Source organism: Chrysochloris asiatica, unplaced genomic scaffold (assembly GCF_000296735.1).
Source record: "Chrysochloris asiatica unplaced genomic scaffold, ChrAsi1.0 scaffold00111, whole genome shotgun sequence".
In the NCBI taxonomy this organism is placed as follows: domain Eukaryota; kingdom Metazoa; phylum Chordata; class Mammalia; order Afrosoricida; family Chrysochloridae; genus Chrysochloris; species Chrysochloris asiatica.
Genome location: NW_006408629.1, coordinates 7,755,412 through 7,775,365, shown reverse-complemented (window position 1 = coordinate 7,775,365; position 19,954 = coordinate 7,755,412). Strand labels below are relative to the sequence as shown.

Genomic DNA, 19,954 nt, shown 5'->3' with positions numbered 1-19,954 from the left:
TTTAAAATTTATATGGAAAACATGTATGCCAAAAAGGAAAAACAAACTCAATGCTGTCGAATCGATTGTGACTCCTGGTGTCTCGGTGTTGCAGAGTAGAACTGCTCCTTGGAGTGGTCTTGGCTGTCATTGCCAGGCCTATCTGGGTGCTCTGAGTGAGTTTGAATTGCCAACTTTAGGTTGATAATTAAACACAAAGGGTTTGCCTTCAGAATGGATCGGGAGGTCCAATTTGTGTCTTAAAACTGTGAATGTTACATAAGGAGGATAGGGCTTTAGGGGGTGAGAGAGGAAAAGCATACATTTAAATAACATAAAGCTTTGTTAAGAATTTCCCTTTAATATCATTTAATATAGTGGGTTAGTGTATAGACTTCCAACTTTAAGGATTCCAGTAAATAACTTTTCAGTAAAAGAACACATTTGTAGAGTATATTTGTATACAGACTCTACTCACTCTTGAAAAATACAAAGAGTGTATGGTACTACTTTTTAGAAATGTGATTTATAATCTCCCCAAAGGGGCAGTCTTCTGTGCTTCTGAACTGCCCAGGAAGAAAGACGTTCAGGCCTTTGTGGAGGCCACAAACTAACATGAAGATGAGGTCTCAACTACTGTAAAAATCTCCCCAACCAGGTTCTTCCTATATGGATTAGGTGTTGGGAGGGGAGGGGATTTCATTTAGGCATCCACACCTTTCATACCCGTTCATCTCCTCTCTCAAGCCTTAAGTAGTCTTAGACCAGAGTGCATATCCTTTCTCTTTTGGCAAAGAACTGCTACCCTCAGAAAAATAAGAACAGCCATCAGTAAGAGCTGTTACACTAGCAAGCACATGGACTTTATTATGTTTTTATTTGGCTCCTGCTCGCCCCCATTTTTATACAATTACATAGGGGGGAAAATGTGTTTTATTCCACAAATATTTATGTGCCGACTAGACACTGAGCTTGTGCACCCTGTAGCTAGCATGATGATTACTTGTAGACAGTAAGTTAGACTTGTTTGCAGAGTGTTAGCATTTTACAACTTGAGTAAATAAAGGAGTACTGTAGAGCCCAAAAGTATTATTTATAGAGCAGACAATATGTAGAAACTTGTGATTCTAGGAACTGGTACAAATTTAAATCGGCAATCAAAGATAGTTTAAATTCATCAATAATGGAAGTTCTGTGGATTCTTATTACTCTTCATTTTTCAAGCGCTTTGTGCTTCTTGAAAAGATTATTTTCTTTTCTTTATTCATTCACTCCTTCAAAAAAGATTGCAAGTCTAGTATGTTCCAAATACTGCAAATTGTCTCCAAATGCCATCGAGTCATTTCCTACTCATAGCGGCCCTGTATAGAATTTCCGAGGAGTAGCTGGTGAGTTTAAACTGCTGACTTTGTAGTTCATACTGACCGGGTGATATGATAACTCAAACTATAGAGCCACACCAGGACTTTCTTGGGGGTCCAGAATTCAAATGCATCAATTCTTCTTCAGTCTTTCTTTTTTATTATCTAACTTTCACATGCATACTAGGCAATGGAAAATACCATGGGTTGGGCCAGGCACACCTTAGTCATCAAAGTGACATATTTACTTTTTAACACTCACATACCTGAGCCTTAATCTTCTAGTAATGGAAAGGATAGATTTCAGGGAGAAATAAGGATTTTAAAACATTTCTCTCCTTTCTCGACTGTCTACTGTATGTTGGGGACCAGTAGGGGGAAAGTCAGATTTTGTATCTTTACTAATAAGCTGTTTTTATCATATCACTTAAGATGGTCATATCCCTTACAGGTTCAAAGGAAAAAAAACTCTTAGGAGCTGGGAAGGGTGGCATAGTTGAAAAACAGTAAGAAGTTTCTGATTAATCCATTCACAGAAATGTATTGTGCTCCTACCAGGTACCAAGAAAGTGTGTGCACTCGGTCATGTATAGCGACCCTGGGTCTTCTCTCATGGGCCTTCACATCGAATAGGGAAACTAGACCTTGACCAAGATTGTAGAAAACGTGTTTGCTTGTTCCACAACATAGTGTGGGAGTGCCCTGCAGAATTACTTCTGTAGGCTGCTGACCCTGTTCTTTAACTGTGACCACGATTGAGTAAGGGAATCAGGGCATGGAGAAATGCCCTGGCTGCATTTTGATTGTGAATGCAATGGATATTAACCTTATGCTGCAGTGGAGACTACTGGTTATTTTTCTTAAAATATATTTCTTAGAAAAGTAAGCATTAGAATGAACTGCATATGTAGTAAACAAGTAAAAGATTTAGGTATGAACTCTATCCCAGAGACCATTTAAATATCTAGAAGCAATTTAGCCAGGGGGTCATGGAGGCCAAAACCACAATTTATGTATCTCCAAGAGGTTTTTTTTGGAAGAAGTGCAGCCAGAGTGCTCTTTGGAGGTCAAGATGGCCAAGCTTCGTCTCTCATACTTCTGACATATTGTCAGGAGGGACCAGTCGCTGGAGAAGGAGATCATGTTTGGTAAGGTGGAGTGTCAGAGAAAAGAGGAAGATCCCCAATGAGATGGATTGGCCAAGTGGCAACATCAATAGACTCAAGCTTGGCAACAGTAGTGAGGTTGACCCAGGATCAGACAGTGTTTCGTTCTGCTGTGCATAAGATCACTGTGAGTCAGTACTGACTCGATGGCACCTAACAACAACAACAACAACAACAGCAGGAGTTTTTTTTAAAAGCAAAGCAAATTCACTAATAACTCTTCAGGTGAACTGTAATGATCTGCTAATTTGTAATGAAGAGGGTTCTTCTTATAAATTGATTATGAAGGAGAAATGATTATTGATGCATAAAAGTAGAAAATGGAAATAAGAATGTGACAGAACTATAGGCATGCTTGCTAGCTTCCTTGATTGATTTGATTATTCAAATGCTAGAAAGGTGCCTAGCAAGACTTTGATGAGAAATGAAAGCAACTTAAAAAAAAACAGACTACTGTATGGTAAACTGGGTATTCTGTTCTGTAAAGTGTTTCTCTCTCTTTTTTTTTTTTTCATTCTAGCTTGTCAAAATTCCCAAAGTTGATCCCCTCAATGAAGTACATACCTTTAACTTCTATGTATCTAATGTGGGTAAAGACAACCCTCAGGGCAGCTTTGACTGCATCCAGCAAACATTCTCAAGGTAAGTACTTTTCAAGGTATGCTGAATGGAAAATTATTTTTATATGAGAAGACCTTTTTAAAAAAATTAATTTATGGTAGTCATTTCATAAGTATATACATACTGAACCAAATTTTCAGAATCCATTTATTTAATTAGGGGTGGGTAATGTCTGGCCCTCAGGCTTTATAAGGCCCACAAAATCATTTTATATACATAGTTATCCATAACCACAATCCAACCATCACATTGTTATGTGTGTCTAGTTGGTTCTGACCCATAGTGACCCTGTATAAAGTTTCCAAGGAGCAGCAGGTGAGCTTGAACCGCTGACATTGTGGTTCAGACCACAGCACATTTTTTTTTTTTTTTTTTTGGAAAGATTTTATACTGCCTTTAAAGGAGAGTGCCTTATAACCAGGCTTACTGGTCTAATAGAGACTTGTAGCACCCACCCCTGTAGCCCCAGACTATGGACCATAGTCACCCTTGAAGCTTGGAACTGAATCCCTGTGACACACACATACCCCTCCCCCATGGCTCAAGTTTCAGCTAAACAATAGACAGGGACTGTAAGGTGAGCAATAACAACAGGGGGATACATACTCCCTACAACAGGCAACATAGAAGGTCAGAGGGCAGCATCTGCCCAGGTATAAAACTGAGAGATAGAAAGTGCGAGGAAAGCGGGACAAAGGAAATGATAAACACAAGGAGGAAGGAGTGCCGTATAGCATCCTTGAGTTTAATTTAAAAATATAGAACTATGCATTGTATGTGCCCTACCCTCTTTCCCTTGCAAACCTGTTTTAAGGTAGAGTTTAAAAATATTTATTTCATGACAAAATGAAAACTAGAAATTATCCCCAGAATAGCAGTCCCTTCTTTATTAGTCCTGATTAAAATTAGAAAAATAAAGGGAGGGGGAGGGCAAGAATACACACCCAAACCCCCAGGGTACCATGGACCCTTTATTTACTTAGGTCCTCAGTAAATAATAAGCGACTTGTTTCACTTTTCTTTGCTGTGGTTGTTTCTGATTAAAGAATGGTCCCCTTGAGTATGGGCAGTTTGTTCATCTGTGAATGGAGAAAGGCTTTGGAGCCCCCAGCCTCTCAGAGAGGGCTGCCTCATTTCCTCAGTGTATACCCCTGTGATACTGCCCCAATGTACTGCCACCATCCATGGCTCTCTCTAACTGTGTAGTACTTGAAACTCGGTAAGCAGTTGGGAGAAACTGGAGGCACAGATACAAAATAAGACACTTTGCTGAAAGAATTTCACATTTCTCCTCCCTTTAAGGTAACTAAATAGCTTGTTAATAAGGAGCCTTGTTGGTTGTTGTTGTTAAGTACCATGGAGTCAGCTCCGACTCACAGTGACCCTGCACAGGGTTTCCAAGGCTGCATATCTTTACAGGAGCAGAAAGCCTCATCTTTCTCCCACGAAACAGCTGGTCATTTCAGACCGCCAACCTTGGGGTTAGCAGTCCAATTCGTAACCACAGCGGTCTAAATGTTGGGCTGGTACCTGAAAGGCTGGTAGTTAGAGCCTACCAGCCCTACTGCAGTAGAAAGATGAGGTTGTCTGTAGCTGTAAAAATTTACAGCTTCAGGAATGCTAGGGAACAGTTTTACTTTAAGGTCCTTGGGAATTGCAATTGACTGGAAGGCAGTGGGCTTTTTGATGTGTTAAATACTTTTTTGTTTTTTCACCTTAATCTGCCATTTTTTCCTGAGTAAATATTAATTTTGCTTTCTAAAATAAAATTGTTCAGTCCCCTTTTCCCAGCTTTCATTTTTTTTGGTATAAATTGCGTGTACTATGGATTATATAGACTCTTCAGCACTATTCATTTTGTTTGTCATTAGCTACATGAATGACTATTTGAATTTCAGTAGATTAAAATTAATATTGAGTTCTTCATACACACTAGCCCAGTTTCACAGGCCAGCCCAATTGGACAGCACAGATAGAGACCATTTCCACTGTTGTAGGAAGTTCTGTTGAACAGCACTGTTGTAGATTACACAGTGACCAAGTTCCAGGATGCTCATTGATTGTGTAGGGAACCCGGGTGCACAATGGTTAAACTACTGGTTGCTAACTGAAAGTTCGGCAGGTTGAATCCATCAGTAGTCATCCTCAGGAGAAAGATGTAGCAATCTGCTTCTGTAGTTTGGATCTGTCCTTACAGGATCACTCTAAGCCCAAAATGGCTAGACAGCGAGAGGTTTGGTGGTTTTGTTTTTTGGTTTTTTTTTTTTGGGGGGGAGGGGGTGGTTTGTAGTGATTGTGTAGTTCATCCTCTTCATTTCACAGGTGGCTTACCCACAGTTACATAACTAGTTACTTACAGGGCTGGGTAAGAACTAGTTCTCTTAACTCTTAGTCCAGTGTTTTTTACACACCACAGAGTACCAATTTCTAATTGTTGGTGCATTCCATGTAAGGCTTGTCTTCAATAGTGAAAACATTCTATAATGAGAACATCTGACATCAAATAAAACTATGCTCCCCTAAGAACTTTTTTAAAGAACTTAATCTCCTACTCAAACTAAGTCATACTATCATAACACAGTTTCATCCTTACATCTTAAATAACCTGTGTGTTTGCTTGTTTCTACCTTACTTGTTTAGAGAACAATTTAAGGTCCCTTACAAAACTATCATGCAGCCAAGAGAAAAAAACAAACAAACATGTTTGTGGGAAAATTGGGGCAAATATGTTCATATATGGGCTTGTGGTATGGCGCTGTAGGATCAACACTGGACTGTGAACTTCAAAGTCAGCGGTTCAAACTCAGCAGCTGCTCATTGGAAACCCTACACAGGGCCACTATGAGTCGGAGTCATGGCACTTAACAGAAAAATGTTAGTGTATCCTCTTAGTGTCATCCCATGTGCTTTATAAAATGATGTGGTCTCAACCTGGCAATTGTTTTCCCCAAGGACCTTTTCAACAACAGTCCAGGCTTCTTAAGGGCAGGGGCTTTCTTCTACTCTCTTCCGAGTCTCACAGTGCAGACTAAGCTCAATAGAGATGCACAGTAAATAAATGCTCAAAATTCTGTATTAATTCATCCCATTTCTTATTGTTTTAAATTACTTTGAACCACAGAGTGCTCAACTATAAAATGAAAGAAATACCACAGTCAAAATAACCATTCCAAACAGGCTTAGTGAAAATACATCATTTGGGGCAAGTCCCCTTGTACAGTAATGCATGCTCAAGTATGGGAAACAGTGAGCTAGACTTAAAGAAAGTCTGTTCACATGTGTCAGAGTATCTATGCTTTTAAGATAACTGAGTTGAAAAGGGATAAGTGAAGAATTCTTTTTACCTAGAAGGTTTAACATTACTTTGTTTCCTCATCTTGGCATGGTATAAGTAGAAACTTTATCTTGATTGATATTGGTTCATTATGAAAATTACTTAGTGTAAATACTATGGGGAGAATATTGATGTGTAAGCTATTTACCTCCAAGCCTTCACTCTACAATAGTCCTTTCTTCCCACCTTTACCCTCCATCCTTCTTCCCCTGAGGGTTCCCATCCTCTTCCTCTTCAGTAAGTAAACTGTACTCTCTAGTATTTTCTCTCTCCCTTCCTCTTTGCCTTCTTCCCTCACTCACTTCCTTCTTTACCTCTTTCACGGTTTTTGTTTCTTGTGGGGGTTTTTTTGTTTTTTTTTGTTTTTTTTTGTCGGGGGGGGGCTGTGGAATCTTTTGTTTGGAAAAAAAAAAGAAAGAATAACCCCCCCTGCACTCACTATAGTCCCTGAAATCTGGTATCAGTCCCACCACTCCATTCAAACTACTCTACCATGGTAGCCTTGCGAACCGCAAGGTCAGCAGTTCGAAACTACCAGCTGTTCTGCAGGGGAAAGATGAGGCTGTCTGCTCCCGTAAAGATTTACAGCCTCAGAAACCCTTTACAGAACCAACTCACGGCACATTACCACCACCACTATGGTGGCCGGTAGCCTTCTTAAATGCAATGGATACTATCAAACAAAAAAAAACCTGTTGCCATTGAGTCAGTTCCAATTCATAGTGACTCTTTAAGAAAGAGTAGAACTGCCCTATAGCGTTTCCAAAACTAATTATTTTGAAGCTCACTATCACATCTTTCTCTCACTGAGCCTCTGGTAGATTCAGACTGCTAGCCTTCTGATTAACAGCCAAGAACTTAGCCACTATGTTACTAGAGTCCTTAATGGATGTTTTGGTTCTGTATTATTTTGTACTTGTTTCTGCTCTTTGCTCGAAGCATTTTATCCAGTGGCTTCTGTGCTACACTACTCTGCTGATTTCCCTCCTACCTCTGTGGTTGTGCCTTTTCAGTCTCTTGTTGTTGATAATGTTGTTGTTGTTAAGTGCCATCGAGTCAGTTCTGACTTATAGCCACCCTGTATTGGGTTCTGTGGAGCAATTGGTGTCCTTCACAGTTGATTTCTGCCAGAGATCTCTTCTTCTTTCAGAAGTCACCATGTCCAACCCTGAATTCATTTTCTCTCCAGACTTTTAACTCTTACCTGCCCTTCTTCCTCTGGTGTGTGTCTCAATAAACGGCAGCTCCACATGCCTAGTACCCTTGGGCAGGCAGCATCTCTGTCTCCTCCTAACATCCAATCATTGATAAAATCCTGTAGATTCTGCCTTCCCACTATCTCTGGAATTTGTCTACGGATCTTGCTGCCCTACTCTGGTTTAAACCATCACATACTGCCCCTGCACTCACTATAGTCCTTCAATAATCTCTCAACTCACTTCCTGCATTCACTCTTGTCCATTTCCCTTTTCCATCTACCCTACATACTCTCTGTCCTTAGTTTTTTAATATGTAAAATAAGATATTGTCTCTCCTTTTTTTTTTTTTCAGCCTTAGTTAGTCCTGGGGTCGGTCAAATCTAGTATCTATAACATGACCTCCGAAGCCTTGGGTGATATGCTTTGTCATTCCTTTTCCAGTCTTTAATTTTCCTTTCCAACTCTTTTTGGCAGTGCCAAACTGCAAAGCCTAGCTTCTGCTAAGCACAGGTTGGGTATTGTAAAACACATTTCATTTTTCCCACTTGTACATTCATTCTTATCTAAAAGAGCTTGGTCATCACTTCCTATGGGAAGCCTTTACCTCACCCACAAATCCAGGTGAGGTGCCCTTCCTGGGTGGTCCCCTGCATCCTTGGTGTTCACCATACTGTATTGTCATTTTCAGTTTGTCTGTCCTTGTCACCAACTAGACAGAGAGCTCCATAAAGGAGGCTTAGTCCTGGGCACATTCATTTTCTCAGAGCCTCATTGGTAGCCCGGCATGAAGTGTTCCGCCCAGGAAATGTTTATGATTTTAAAAATAAACTGATTTTAAAGAAATATATAGTATTTGTAAAGATGCTTATTAGAAATTTATATAAAAAGTTAAATCCTTATTTCTTAAAATTATAACAAAGATACTTTCAAGTAAGTTTGAAAATACAGTAGCAAAGCAGCAGTAGCATTCTCATTACTTTTAATTCCAGTTTTTTAAAAGGCTACAGTAATTTCTTTTAACATTACAGTTATGAATATAACCCAGCAAATCAAGCCCACTGCCATCGTCAATTCCAACTCGTATCAATCCTACAGGACAGAGTAGAATTGCCCTATAGAGTTTCCAAGACTGTACGTCTTTACAGAAGCAGACTGCCACATCTTTCTCCCATGGAGCTGTGGGTGGGTTTGAACTGTCAACATTTTGGTTTGCAGCCAAGCACTTTAACCACTGTGTCATCAAGGCTCCATCAATGATCCGTACTATTAGCAAATTACTTTGCAGCAGAGCCACCATCAGGGTCAGTGTAATATTATACAGTGGTGGTGGTGGTGGTTGTGTGCCATGGAGTTGGTTCCCACTCATAGTGACCCTGTACAGGGTTTTTGAGGCTGTAAAATTTACAGGAGCAGAAAGCCTCATCTTTCTCCCGTGGAATGGCTGGTAGATTTGACCTTGCGGTTTGAGCCCAGCTTTAATCTACTACACTACCTGGGGTTATTTTTATTTTTTGGAAAAAATTCACTGTTGTTAAGTATCATGTTGGTTCCGACTCATAACTATCCTGTATAGAATTTCTGTGGCTTTCAGTCTTCAGGAGAGCAGAAAGCTTCACCTTTCTCCTGCGGAGTGACCAGTAGGTTCAAACCACAGACCTTGTGCATCAGAGGCCAGTGCTTGTCGTATAGAACCACCGTGCTCCCATAATACGCATTATGGATTAATTAAAAGTTGTTTTTAAATATTGCTGCAAAAATCTCTTGCCCATTATTTTCTACTATGTAAGTTGGTTGTTGTTGTTGTTGTTAAGTGCCATCGAGTCAGTTAAATGACCCTATATAGAGAGTTAACAAATATAAGTTCTACACATGTTTAGAAACTTAGGCATAATTATACTAAAGTAAGCTCTAATGTTTGTCAGTATTTTACCCTTAAAAGTAATATTTTATTAAAAATTAAAAGTAAACCTTTCAGCATTCAGTGATAGAAAATTCTTTAAAAAAACAGCTGACCATTAGATAAAAGTGAGGCTATAACACCCACTAGTGCTCTGTGTTTAGCTCCAAATACTGATTTTAAAAAATAAATAAATGTCTTAGGTTTGGTCTCAGAGAGTTCATAGCGGAGTGATTACGAATCGGTCTGCTAACCTCAAGGTCAGCAGCTGGAAACTACAGCCGTTCCGCAGGAGAAAAATGAGACTTTCTACTGCTATAAAGATTTACAGCCTCAGAAACCTTGTACAGTGTCACTATTAGTGGGAACCAACTCCACAGCATATAACCAGCTAACCAATTAAGAATATTAACAAAAAACTGAGATATAAAATGAGGAAGAAGAACATTAACAAAATTTACATTTTAAATCAGTACATTGCTTATTTTAGGATTGCAGATTTCTGTGATTATTTGCTAATTTTAGGATTGCCTTTACTGTGCAAAGTGAGGGCCATCACTAATAATGTCACGGTCTTACCTGACAGCTCTGGAGCATCCCAGCTCAATTGCCTGGGGTTTATACAAGATAAAATTACAGTGTGTGCAACCAACGATTCGTATCAGATGACACGAGAAAGAATGACCCAGGCAGAGGAGGAATCCCGCAACCGGAGCACAAAAGTTATCAAACCTGGTGGACCATATGTAGGTTGGTAGAGATTTCTTCTTCCCTCTTGCTGACTGATAAGAATACTTCAAGATCACTGTAGGTAAATAACTGGTAAATGTTAACTTAATAAATAAAAGAAAAAAAGTCATTTGTTCTCTATACATTATCTCTAGTAAATGATGAACAGATTTTACTTGTTTCCTAAATTTTGATTGCTCATTATTTTACAATATTGGGATCTGGTCAAGTTATTATACAAGGTTGCAATACTGATGATGCTGCTGTTATATTTTCTCAGACACTTGTTGTTGTTGTTAAATGTTACTCTGTTGTTGTTAAGTGCCGTTAAATCGATTCTGATCCATAGTGACCCTGTATAGGGTTTCCAAGGAGCAGCTGGTAAGCTTGAACCACCGACCTTGCAGTTCAGATGACTTTGCAGTCTGACACACCAGGACTCCTCTAAGTGTCACTAGATGATGGAATTCCAATAATGGATGATATGGTTCTTGTTTTACACTTTTCTAGGCTTATTTTTACGGAGAAGTCTATTAGTAGAATTTATGATTTGACAGCCTAATGGTTGGGATTTTTGCTTACCTTTCCAATGGAATTTTCACTGCAAAAGTATGAAATATGTTTGCAACAAAGTATTAGGGTCATGTTTTTTTGGCACCTCAATTGTGAAGCCATTTATGGTTCTGCATCTATCCATTAATTAAAGGACCACCCCTACCCCCATCTTATCATCAGCTTGCTCCAGTGTGTAGCATACTAAAGGGAAAATGCAAAACTAGACCATTACTCTATACTTTGTGAGCATTCACCCTACTAATTTTAAGGAGTTGATCCACAGTGACTTTTACCAGCATTAACAAAAGTGAAGATGAACTCTGTTAAGCCTTGAACAGTTTTATAACATAAATCACAGTATAGTAAATCATGAAAGGATATTAATTTGAAAATTCAAATGCTCTCAGAAAAAGTCTCTTGAAGAGTCATGTCATGACTTGGTATGATTTCTCTCTCTTTTCCCACTGTTGATACATTCATCTTTGAGAAGCTCTACCAGTGTCTTTAATAAGTATTTCTTTGGAACACAGTCAAAGCTCCTGGGACTTGGTGCTTAGCTTAGATACATTTAGTTTGGTTTAACAACAATTCATGGCTTCCCCAGGTATCTGTACCCATGGGGTCTAGTTCCTTGCCCAGTAAGTTACCAGCAGTGAGAAATTTCCCTTTCCTGCTGAGTAAAGTAACAGCTTCAAGCCTTCTTTCTTTCTCTTTACCTTCAAAGTAACTTTCTATGCTCATAGGCTAAATTTCAAGTTGTTTTTTAAATGCACAAGGTCTGTCACACATACATATAAGTATATCTATGAATTATCTGTTCCTGTACTTTGAAAAAAAAACAACTTTTTTTTTTAATATTCTGCCCAATACCACCATTATGTTTGACAAAGGAATGAAAATCATCAGCATATTTTTCTTCCCAGTGAAAGCTTGAAAATTAGAATTGATTACTGCACACACTATTTCATTGATGATCCTTGATTGTCCATATGGTCGTGTGTTTTTGTTTTGCCCAGTACAGTTCATGTGTAGCTTATACAACAAACTTTTCAACACTCAGAATCCCCCAAACCATACACTCCCTAGTACTTTTGAGATCTAGAAAAGCAAAAGAGTTTATTATGGGCACTACTGATCATACACACACTCACACTGACACCAGAAAATTGAGATTATTGCATCTGCACCGTTCTTAGCTGTCCACCCTCACTCCACTTACATGTTCTTCTGTCTCAGCCCTGCATTAAGTGAGTGTTTCCTTTCCAGCCTGTGTTCTCTTTAGCTACTTCTTTTTGCTTTGTCCTCAGTGCCTTAGCCACTCACCATCCCAGCACAATGTTCTCCTCTGGTCTTAAATATTCTCATTAACCTCCTGAGCCTTTTATTCTCCAAGCCAAATATCCTCAGCTCCTTTTAACTTTACTTCATATGGACTGTGTCCCAACCCTTTAATTATTTTTATTGTTCTTCTCTTGTTGACAATTCTGCACCTCAGAGTTCAAAACTGCACATACTGCTATTAATAAAAAATAAAAATCTGTCTGATTCTAACTTCAGGGGAGCAAAAGACTCTCATATCCTGATTGACTTTTCCAAGCTTTTCATTTGTTTTCACTGTACTTTGTTATATCGTGTTATAGTCTTTTTTCTTTTAACCTTGTCTTTTGTTAGTTCTCTACCATATGTTTCCTTCTAGGCAATTCAGTTTGTGTCCTCCTACTTTTTTCATTATCTGAAAATTATATGACTCTGTAAGTTCTTTAAAATGCCTACTCAGTCATCCTTTATTAGTAATTTTACCCAGCACTTATTAAGTGCTTGCTATGTGCAAAGCACCGTTTAACACTCATCTAATCTCCTAACCACCCTCTGAGGTCACTTGAGTCTCATCTTAATTTTGTATATCACATTGTTGATGTCATCACATAATACATAATTCGGGTATGACCTCATTAATAAGTTAGGTTTTTTTCTTAAGACAGTAGAAAGCATCTCTTTAGGTCATACTTGAATATATCATATAAAATGAAATTAAAAGCTCACCTGTGCTAGCTCAGAGGTACCTACAGAACAAAGGTTCTTTCAGGATGTATGGTAACAATATTGGCCCCAGTGTGGTGTTGTGGTGGCATTATGCCAGGCCAACCACTGGCAGCTGAACCAGGGCATCAGTCCAGCTTAAGATGATGAGGACCGTGTTCCACGGGGTCACCTGACCTGAAATATCAGCTTCTGCTACCCTATTCTCAGCTGTGGGCTGGGGGAACACAATAACTATATTGCTTGGAGAGGCTTTCTCACCAAGAAATCATAATGATTATTTTTCAGTAATATTTCTATTCCTAGTCATGAGATTTATATCTGTGCTGAATGTTGTAGATTTGTGAGGATCCCTCCCCTTTATTTAAATAACAGTAAGCATCACCACGAAACTGGACCGCAAGGTGTAGGTTTGAACTACTAGGTTGGCAGTTCAAATTTATCAGCTGCTTCTTAGAAACCCTATACAGGGTCTCTATGTGTTGGAACTGACTCAACAGCATTTAACAACAAAAACAAGTCTGCTCACTCTTATCTAAATTGTGAAATTCTATAGAATTGCAATTTTTATACATCTTAGCATTTATTTAAGTATAAAATTGCCAACCAAACTCATTTAATTGATCACAGTTGTCAAACAGTGAAAATGGATTCTTCTGGATTTTAACCATGATTGTGTCACATCACCATCACAAATCTACCAGTGTTTTTAAAGCTTAAATTAATGTTGCCAGAGTTTCTGGTCAGGTTCCACAGAACAGAAACTAATTGCAGAAGGCAGCCATACTCTCTGCTGTCTTCCTGATGTTCTGTTTAAACACCTTTATTTCAGATTGTTCACTCAGAGCTGTTACACTGAGGGGTAAATACTTCTACCATCTCATATTAAATGGAGAAGCTCAAAGTAGATTCCTTGTTATGAAACAGGGATTCATATATAGTCCCAGATTACCCAGTCCTGTCGGACCCATTGCTGCTGTTTATATAAGGAGCCCAGGGAATTGATTAGCAGTTGGGTCTGGGAAGAGAATTAGATTCTCCCATAGGCTTTATTAAAAAGGGTTTTTCTGAGGCAAAAAATAAAAATAAAAGCCTTTCTTCTGCCCACTTTGAACTTAACTTTTCCTGCTCTACATTTTTCTTTGAAACTTCAGCTTTCTAAATACTTCTGTAATTGATGTTTTCTTCATCTATCTTTTCCTGCTTGAATAGTTACAAAAGGGATAGGATAAGAGGGAGGAAGTAAGTGTTTTTTTATTATAATTCAGTAGCCCACTGTGGCTGGGTTCTTTCAGCATTCAAAGAAATGGTTTATCCTATGACTTGGCTGTTAAAAGAAAAAATAAGGTAAAATGAATATATTGAGATTAGGAGACTCATGGGGAGATGATAGCCTAGTACTAGGCTACAAGTAAGACTCCACTCATGTCCTGTTCCTGACCAGACCTGAAAGTCTTAGCAGACAGCGTACTTAGACCCCTCTGAAGGACAAAGTTCACCTTCTTATTTGTTTTCCCTGTGCCTGCTTTCAGGAAGGTGAAGGTAAACCCAGGAGACCTCGAAGGCCCTCCTGAGACAGAGGAACAGAGGAGGCAGGGCAGCCTGGAACACAGTGGCAGGACTGTTAATTTCTGTTTTTATTTTTGTTTGCCTTCCTTGCTGGAAGTCATGGTGTTTGTGATCTTAGCCCAAAAGCATTCTCTGCCCACCCTCAATTTTCTCTTGTGTCAAATGGGGTCAATGTCTAACTTGTCAGATAGCTATCAAACTTCATCAGATGTCTAGGAAGCTATTAGCTTCATACACATTATTAGCAGGTGATAAATACTAGTTTTCCTCTCAGCTGACATTGACCCAACTGACATTGGGAACATAGGAAGAACATAGGAACTTTTTCTTAGCATAAATATTGACTTCCTTTGTTGTATCATATTTTGATGTGATATTTGTAATTGGTTATGTCCGGATGGTTAAGAGATACAAGATCTAGTGCAGATTTTATGAAAGCATTCATACTCTCTGCTTTATTCTAAATTTGTTATGTCAGAACAAATAGCCTCTTTTTTTTCAAACCTGGGGATCCCAACATGGATAGCGTTACTGTTGTGTGCTCTGCTGCCCTATTGATCTGTTCTCACCTCATACCACAGCTTAGAAACTGCTTTTACTCATTCATTGTTCCTAATGCAGCTGTTCTCTTTGTATGTCTCCCACTTTAACGAGAGGACATAGAGTCGGGGCTTAGATGTAGTAAATGAGCTGTAAGATCCTACTTCAGAGATTTCAGAATGAGGGTCTTAGACACTTTCATTCTAGTTTGTATTCCTGCAGCAAGGAATGGTTACCAGGTGTCATCAGTGAGTAGCATCACATAGAAACATAGTGTCTGGGTCACTTCAACTCACTACATTTTCTAGAAGTTGTTTTTGTTAGTTGCCATCTAGTCAGTTTCAACTCATAGCTACCCTGTATAGTGTTTCCAAGAAGTGACTGGAGAATTTGAACCTTCAACCTTGTGTTTCAAACTGTCCTTGCAGTCCCGTGCTTTATCCCACAACACCATACCAGGACACTGCCAAATGTCAGTGTTAAATCTAAGCAGAAAGTGGGTTATTTGCATGGATGACATTTGTCAGCCTGTGTAAGGAAGGCACAAAGGCCTTGTTTTTGTTGTTGTTGTTTTACCATTGTCCTGTGCTGACATGTGTAGTTTCAACACTACATAGGAGAAATTTCCCTCTGAAATTGTTTTATGTTGGCTGAGGGGTGTTGGTAGGGTGTGTGTGTTTGAATCTTAAAATTTGTTATGACCTGGAATATAGTGCCCAAGTGAATGTTGATCCTACTCCAAACCTTTCCTCCCATAGTGCTGAATCCATGAGGCTTTAATGGCCAGCTCAGGCAGGGAGTGGGTTCTTAATAAGGGGCGACTAGTGGTGCTGACATTTCACCACGTCCACTACTCTCATGTCCACTTTCCAGAAATGCCCTAGAACCTGTAGATTGCAGTTCTGTAAATAGCATAGGTGAACATCATAATTACCTTTTCCCATTTATATCAACTTAAAGTTTTAAAACTTCTGTCTGTTGCTACAGTTTGTCTCACTAGTTTGTTGTGTGTGTATAGTTAAGCGGCCATAATACACTTGTAGTGTTTTCCATCAAAGAAAGTTCTAATTTAGGCCATTTATATTCATTTGCCTCATTAATATGTGTCATATAAAAGCAGAATTTGATTTGAAGAAATATTATTTACATTTACCTTTAAAGTAAAAAATGAAATAAAGTGGCCTTTATTCACTACCAGAAATGAAGTGGTACCTGAATCAGAGATCTGGAAACTAAGATGCTCAGTGTATACTGATGCCCACAAATGCCTAACAGTGTTGTTTCCATGGGACTTTAGGGAAGAGAGTGCAAATTCGGAAAGCGCCTCAAGCTGTTGCAGACGCAGTGCCTGAGAGGAAAAGGTCAACTCCCATGAACCCTGCGAATACCATTCGAAAGACACACAGCAGCAGTAGTATTTCTCAGCGGCCATATCGGGACAGGGTGATCCACTTACTGGCGCTGAAGACCTACAAGAAACCTGAGCTGTTCGCTCGACTGCAGAAAGATGGAGTCAATCAGAAAGACAAGAACTCTCTCGGCACAATTCTGCAACAGGTAAGGACAGCTGCAGAGAGGGTTTCCACTCACCTTCACTGATAAAATACATTACACAACTCCACTAAATAGGTTGGTAGAAGTTAGGCTATTTTAACCTACTAATCAGTTTACAGTTTACACTGGGTCCCATGATCATTTGTTTGTCTACATTCAAGGCTATGAGTGTATAAATTATTAAATGTGATCAGTTACTGAGGCTTTCTGCTCCCTCAAAGATTTACAGCCTCAGAAATCCTATACAGGGTCACTATGAGTCAGAACCAACCAACTAATGGCACTTAACAACAGTATACAGCAACAAAGTATAAAGGTAAAAAACCAGTTGCTGTCAAGACAACTGAGTAAAAAAGAATTCTGTTAAAGTCAGTTGTTTGTCAGACTGTAGCTCCCTATTTTTTTCATGCAGTCTTCAGCTCATAATTGTTGATTAGCGTTCAGATCCACCATAATTAGGTGGCCCATCTCGCGCTCTCTCTTTTTTTTTTTCTTATGTATAAAAAATGAAGTTGAATGGCATTTATTGAAATATAGAACGTACAAATCAACAGTCTTTTGAGGACCAATTAGTATAAATCCAGAAGACTGCCTGCTTTAGGTTGTTGTTGTTGTTAAGTGCCATGGAGTCGGTTCCGACTCATAGTGACCCTGCACAGGGTTTCCGAGGCTGTAAATCTATACGGGAGTAGAACGCCTCATCTTTCTCCGATGGAACCGCTGGTAGTTTCGAACTGCTGACCTTGCGGTTCACAGCCCGATTCGTAACCACTACACTCCTTAGTTTGAGAAGTAGCAAAAAGATCTCATACTGTATTTTTATCATGTGGTAGGTGGCCAATCTGAATCCTAAGGACCTCTCGTACACTTTGAAGGATTATGTATTTAAGGAACTTCAAAGAGACTGGCCTGGATACAATGAAATAGACAGGCGTGCATTGGAGGCGGTGCTCTCTAGGTAAGTTCTTTTTTTGAGGGGGAGAAGAGGGCTCTAAAAATTAAGCAGATAGGTCATTATTTTAGTCATTGCTGTTTTAGTGTTGAGATGGGAAAGAAAAACAAGAGTAAGCTTTCTATCACAAGCATTTAAAATTTTTCTCCATAACCTGGAACATGTGTGTCCTTTATAGAAAGCTCAATCCATCTCAGAATGCTGCTGGCACCAGCCGTTCAGAATCACCTGTTTGCTCTACTAGAGACGCTGCATCTTCTCCTTCTCAGGTATTTTATAAAACTGTAGACACATAGACCTGAAATGTATGTACCTTCAGGCCCCCTAATTTTTTTTTTTTAATTTAAGGTTTTTGTTGTGGATTGAGTGAAAGTTTACAGGGCACATCATCAGTTTCACATTCAACCATTCATATAACTTGTTTCATTACATTGATTATAATCCCCTCCATATACCATCAGTTAAAAGTATTTCTTTTTATCCACTTTAGCTTTTTTTAAAAAACACACAAACAAAAAAACCCTCTCAGGCATATATATTAAATTACATCTCCAAAGGCAGGCCCCCTAATTTTTAAGTGAGGGAAATGAGGCCCAGAGAAGTTTCACAGCTTGCCCAAAGTCACACAGCTAGTTCGTGGCAAAGCTGGGTCTAGAAGCCAGGTTCTCAGTAACTCACCCTATCTCTCCACTACACAACACTGTTTTATCAAAGTGTTTAATGTGTACCATGCTTTTCCATTAAATTTTACATTTTGTGGTAAGATTATGTGCTTTTCCATTTGAACCCACTAGAAGACAAATCCCAGAATTATATGAAAAATTAATGATGTTTAATTTTACCTGTAACAGGGTCCAGAAAAATGTTCTTGAGGGGAGGAGATGTTTTGCATACATCTTTCATAGATGTTTCCTTAAAGCACTTCTCAATTGGTATCCAATCAAAATATCCCCAATTCAACTCCACTCCAGCTTAGAGCTCTTCTAAGAGATTGGTCCCATTCTGGAAGAAAGTGGGAAAATCCTGGACAGTACTAGAGAGCTCAGACGCCTGGTGTGGAGCTGTAGAATACACACTGGACTTCAAACCACAAGGTTGGTCGTTCAAACCCACCAGCCACTGTTTGGAAACCCTATACAAAATTGCTATGCACTTAACAACAACAACAGTGTAGAGCTCAAGGCTGTCTAGATCTCACATTTGGCCTTGAAACTCAGTCTTCTTTGTCCTGTATACTGACAGTGGGACAATCTCTGCCCCACCCCGTATCCTGTTGACCAAGTGCTCTTTCTCTGGAGCCTCCTCCCAAGAATTAAGGAGAAGTGGACAGATGTGTGGGGAACAGTAAGCATGCCTTGGGCAAAAGGCTATCCACATGTTAGCTGTATTCTAAGATTGTCACCCAGGGCTTCATGACCATTAGAAAATGGTAGAAACCTACTGGGAGGAACAGATGGGAAACAGAAAAATAAGGAGTTCTGTCCTTTCATATACACTGTTTATAAAAGCCCACTTTTAATACCAACTATTTTGAAGCTATTTATATGGTGATCTAATGTTATTTGTTGTTAAAGTGCCTTCAAGTTGGTTCCTACTCATTGCGATCCTGTATAGGGTTTCCAAAGAGCAGCTGGTGGATTTGAACCGTGAACCTTGTAGTTCCCAGTCCAGTGCTGATCCCACAGTGCCATTCCAGGAGTCCAGTTTTATACTGGATGCTAAATAAATGGTGCTAAATTGAAAACAGAGTAAATTAATGGGTTACTTGACTATTTTCTTTTAAACTGAAATGCATGGTGTTGTGTTACATTGGATTTACATCTCTACTTTTTGACTGTCTGAATTTTCTTTCTAATTTGAAAGCTATTATTATTATTGCTGGATTGGACTAATATTGGCATGATTTTTAAAAAATTGTAAATAGTAATTTCACATCATTTTTGTGGGCCAGTGATTAAGATTTATCTTCCAATATAGTGAAGAGCTATTTAAAGGGGGAAAAAAAAAAAAACAAAAAAAAACATTGGATAGCATTTCTACAGCTGGAGATACTTAAGAGAAATTACTCTGAAAGTGCTGGCTGTTCCCATTTTAAGACAGGTGGAAGAATAAATGACAGCCCAAATATTCTTAATAGGAGCATTTTAACACATTAGAGGAGATTTAAAATAGCGCTGGCTTATTGCCCTGTACCTACCCATCGTTAGTTCTCAGTTAGTGAAGTGGTGCAAATTGCTTCCTCGTTTCACTTAATATAACTAGGTCAACTGAGGCCAACAGACAAGGGTGGCCACCTCTATTGAATATATGCCTGTGTGGTATAATCCACATAACTTGGCATGGTCTGTAGGAGTTTAAGGTGCGGCACTATGATCAGACAGAATTGAATAAGTACTCCAAACGAGGTATTTGGCAGGTTCTGCTTTCAGACAGTGGGATGGAAGTGTATTTTACTTTA

At 39.0% G+C, this 19,954-nt stretch overlaps 1 protein-coding gene across 1 annotated transcript in view; it reads left to right on the top strand.

Moving 5' to 3' along the window:
• ELL2 (elongation factor, RNA polymerase II, 2) overlaps positions 1-19,954 on the top strand; it is a 107,415-nt gene that overhangs the window by 75,669 nt on the left and 11,792 nt on the right. The window contains exons 3-7 of the mRNA XM_006867886.1: positions 3,027-3,148; positions 10,144-10,307; positions 16,288-16,547; positions 17,378-17,502; positions 17,675-17,765. Of these exons, the coding sequence (XP_006867948.1) occupies positions 3,027-3,148; positions 10,144-10,307; positions 16,288-16,547; positions 17,378-17,502; positions 17,675-17,765 (762 nt within the window). The remainder of the gene's footprint in view (positions 1-3,026; positions 3,149-10,143; positions 10,308-16,287; positions 16,548-17,377; positions 17,503-17,674; positions 17,766-19,954) is intronic.